Source organism: Dipteris shenzhenensis, chromosome 27 (genome assembly GCF_047967505.1).
Source record: "Dipteris shenzhenensis isolate YYH24624 ecotype China chromosome 27, Dip_SZ_1.0, whole genome shotgun sequence".
Lineage (NCBI taxonomy): Eukaryota > Viridiplantae > Streptophyta > Polypodiopsida > Gleicheniales > Dipteridaceae > Dipteris > Dipteris shenzhenensis.
In genome coordinates, this window is record NC_141622.1 from 27,537,757 (window position 1) to 27,541,977 (window position 4,221).

At 43.0% G+C, this 4,221-nt stretch overlaps 1 protein-coding gene across 1 annotated transcript; it reads left to right on the top strand.

The window, feature by feature from the left end:
- The first annotated feature begins 308 nt into the window (after nt 1-308).
- Nucleotides 309-2,589, top strand: LOC147884109 (large ribosomal subunit protein uL23-like). The gene is made up of 3 exons (XM_087398521.1): nt 309-468; nt 734-1,094; nt 2,295-2,589. The coding sequence occupies exons 1-3, from the start codon at nt 453-455 to the stop codon at nt 2,377-2,379; spliced, it is 462 nt and encodes a 153-aa protein (XP_087254647.1). The 5' UTR covers nt 309-452; the 3' UTR covers nt 2,380-2,589.
- The last annotated feature ends 1,632 nt before the right edge of the window (nt 2,590-4,221 follow it).

Consider the following 4,221-nt stretch of genomic DNA (forward strand, 5'->3'; position numbering starts at 1 on the left):
TCCCCACGGATGCCAGTGGGGCTACTCCAGCCCCAATGGGATTGAGGATTTGCATCGTGATGGCATTTTCCTTGGCAGTTGATTGCCGCTGGCCTGGTTTTGTAGATTTTCCAATTCTAGTCCAACATTCCAACGCCCAAGCCTTGCGATAGGAGCACAGACACATTGAGCTTCTTTTCGATTGGCTGAAACAATCTGCAACAACCGTGTAACCAAGCGGGAATTACGAGCGCAATGCAATGGTGGCTTAGGAGCATCTCCCTGCTAGAGTTGGAGCATGAGAACCAAAACAAGGGGGAAAAGAGGGCGAAAATGAGGGCGGTGGTGGAAAGACGTCTCCAGGAAAGGGCTACACTTATAAAGGCTGTGTGCAAAATTAGGGTTTTCTCTTAAACTCTGTAGTTGGCCGCCATAGCCACAAAGCTTGCTCAGCACCAGAGCTATCCATCGCCATGGCTCCCCCCAAAGGTATTCTTCATCTCCCTCTCCTTCCCCGCCATGGATTCCCCTCCCTCTTCTTTCGCTTTTTCCTTCGTTTTCTTTGTCGTCCTCCGATTCGGGCTCACGATTTATGCCAATGGAGCTCCTCTTCTTGCCGTAGATTGATTTCCTGCGAATTTAACCTGCATTTGCAACTTTTTAACCCAAAGCTATCGTCTCTCCCTTACTTTGAGCAGAGAAGCTCATTTTTTTGCTTGCGTAGCTCCTCCTCATGCTTTGTTTTTGACGGCAGGCGCCGCAGCGAAATCGGATCCGAAGGCTCAGGCCGCGAAGGCGGCCAAGGCTCTCAAAGCCAATGCTCACCTCAAGAAGAAAGCTAGGAAGATTAGAACCTCTGTGACATTCCACCGGCCGAAGACCCTGAAGAAGGCTCGTGCTCCTAAGTATCCTAGGCTCAGCGCCCCACACAGGAACAGGCTTGATCACTACGAGGTGCTCAAGTACCCTCTAACGACGGAATCGGCCATGAAGAAGATAGAAGATAACAATACCTTAGTATTCATCGTAGATGTGCGAGCCGACAAGAAAAAGATCAAAGATGCTGTGAAAAAGATGTATGACATCCAGACGAAGAAGGTCAACACCTTGATAACGTAAGTGCTTTTGGGGAACTTCAGAATTGTTACCCCTAACCGATAGTTTTATCCCCTTGCTGTGATTGCTCTGAGCGGCTTGGTGCGCTTGTGTCTAGCGAATAATTTTTTGGTCTCTGCATCGCGTCTTTGCGTAACTAAATATGACATGGACGTTGGATTGGATGAAGAGGCTATATGCAGGAAACTCGCTATAGGATCTGCCCCTTTGACTATTGGAAAACGTATGCACAAACTGGCATCGATTTCCTCTGTGTCTGCATGTATCCGCTGTTCATTTTTCTTGACAATGCGATTGATAGAGTTTTCATGCAAAGTTCATGGATGCAATTAATCAGTTTTCATGCAAACTTCGTGGATGCTAGTAATCATGTGAATAACACCCGCACTAATGCATGCACATATGCCGTAACAGTGGGGTGGTTGAGCATGCTAGTACTAATTGATGGTCAGTAGGACATATGCGGGACTCATTCCTTAGTGGGCATGATCCTTGATATACACTCTCCACGTCTACATCCTCTCCCTAGGATGGAGAACATAAATATGTTCACATTTTCTTGGTAGGCCAGGTTGTTCCGTTCTGTAGTGTTCCTATTTACATCATTTGTTAGGTGCTTGAATTCTTGTCCATTTATACATGGTCCTTGATTCCCTCTCTAGGTCTGCATTATCTCTCTAAGATAGATAATAGAATTATGTTCACATTTTGTCTTGGGCCAGGTTGTTCCACTCTGTAACAATTTCATTACAGTTCTTAGGTGCCTGAATTCTCGGCCCTTGTTGGCAATGCCTGCCTTGTTTGTCCCTCTTTGCACATCCCTATTGACCATAATGGTGATATTGCCATTACGATGTATGTCTTTGCAATGCATGATGGAGTTCATGTTTGTTGTCTTGTTTTGTTTTTCTTGGACAAGTTTGTTGGTTAACGTATGTAGGGTGCCAGGCACCTAGTCCCTGCAGTGCATGATGGAGTCAATGTTTTGTAGCCTTCAGTGAGTGGTGAGGTTGAAACTGCTTGTTGTTTCATTTTTTTTGGATAACTTTTTCGTTTCATGTTTGTTTACATGTGTGCCCACTTGCATACAGGCCTTTTTTTGTATGCCATTGTTTTCTCCATGGGATGTTAATGCTGGGTGGAGGGTTTTGAAAACTCAATGGATCCTGTGCTGACAACCTTGCTTTGTTTCTTGACAGGCCGAAGGGGCTGAAGAAGGCTTATGTAAGGTTAACTGCGGATTATGATGCATTGGATGTGGCCAATAAGATAGGCATTATATAATCTGTTAGTCAACCAAATGCTCCGAGTAGGAGGTGGAAAGCTTGAGATGTGGACTTCAATTCTTGGGTGTCCAATGCTGTACAAACCTTTGACATATGCAGCAATGGATTTTCTAATTGGCATGTGTTTCTCTATTTTGTAATTGGCATCAATCACTCAATTTTGGCGGGAAACTGCAGGCTGCCTTGATATGTTAGATTTTGAATTTCAGTGACGCTCTACTGAGGTGTGGAGATTAATTCCTTCTTTAACTTGATATGCAGGGTTGGCTTTGTTCTGTATGTACCAACCTTTTTATGGGATGAATGTCGATCATCGTGAACTTAGTCCTATTGTTTGTCATGGCTTTCCTTCTCTGTGCAGTGATAGTGTGGCTGAGACTGGATGCCGATTTTTGGTTGAAAGATATAACAGGGGTGCTTAAAATTGTGTTGGATACTCTCTATTGATAAAGAAAAACTGCCAGTTTTTTGTAACCATTGTTTTAAATATGATTTAGAAATACAAGATGCTTTCAGGGAAAGTGCAAGAGCCTAAACTGGAAGTCCTGCAATGTGTAGTGTCAGACAAAGTCTGTTTTAGGTGGAATTGCACAAGTCACTAACTGAAGGCTTTGTGTCTGCATTGCTGTATATTGCAGTTTAGTGGCCTGAACTCAGGAATTGTAGTGTATCCATGTGGTGTTTAGCATTGGAAGTTATTGTACTTGAATCAAGCTGTATGGAAGATATGTGGCCGTTGCAAGGGTTCGTGTATCTGTTTGTCCTGTTTTAGGTTTTTGTTTAGCAGCTCTCTTCTTTGTGGTGAAAATTCTATGCCTTCTGTTGTTTCCCAGTCCATTGTCTATGGGTATAGGGTCTGATCATTTCTTGCAAGGGTTGTTTGTCATTCCTTAATTCCTGATACAGCATCAGAATATTTAATACGTAAGGCTGTAAGTACTAGAAAGTTCCATAAAATGCTCGCCTGTTTGTTTTTCCTTCTTTAACTGGACTCTTCATATTGATTGTCAATTTAATGTAGTTATTATAATTGGGAGTTGTTAATGTTAAAGCAGTTAATACCAGAAGCATAGGCTTGAAGAACTGGCAGCACATGTTAATGCACATGTAAAGCTATTGTTGAGGAACAGTTTGATGTTTTGGGTTATTAATCCTTTGCTGAGGCAGGTGGTAGTAGTCACCACCAATGCAGACTCTCTCATGCAATGGTGACTGTTGTGTAATCTTACAGGTCGAATTATCTTCTTCGTAGATAAATGTACTCAGATTTTCTGTAGTCAGATTTTCATAACTTACCTACTGCTTTGATCCAGATGCACTACACTTGGAGCACTTCAGCCCTTTTCTCTCACCTGTGCCCTTTGATAAACATTGATTACTTCAGGAACTGTAAGTATATTCACAATATCCTGCTATCATAAATCATACTATTGATTTACTAGTTCCGTCAATGGGAAAGGCAAAAGAAGTCCATTCCTGAGGGGTACAGAGTCCCCAAACAGTGGAGCTCCTTATTCTTAGGAGAAGTCATCATGGCCTGATTGCCACATATACCCTCAATGTGAGGGCTGAGAGCTCGACTGAATTTTTTATATTCCCAGGAGATGACACTGTGGTTGTGACTCTTCCACAACTGCCTTATTATGAGGTACCCTGGCTGTCCCAATAGAGATTCCAAACATGTCTCTCCAAATATGCCGTCTGTGCAACCTTCTCTGCCATGTTAGAGCTTTAGCAGCTGGTGCTTTTGCCCTCCACTTATCTGGTTTCAAAAGGCATTTAAGCTGCTGTCCTAGATGTGATACGAAAAGACATTGTTTTACACTCTTCAGGAAAATAT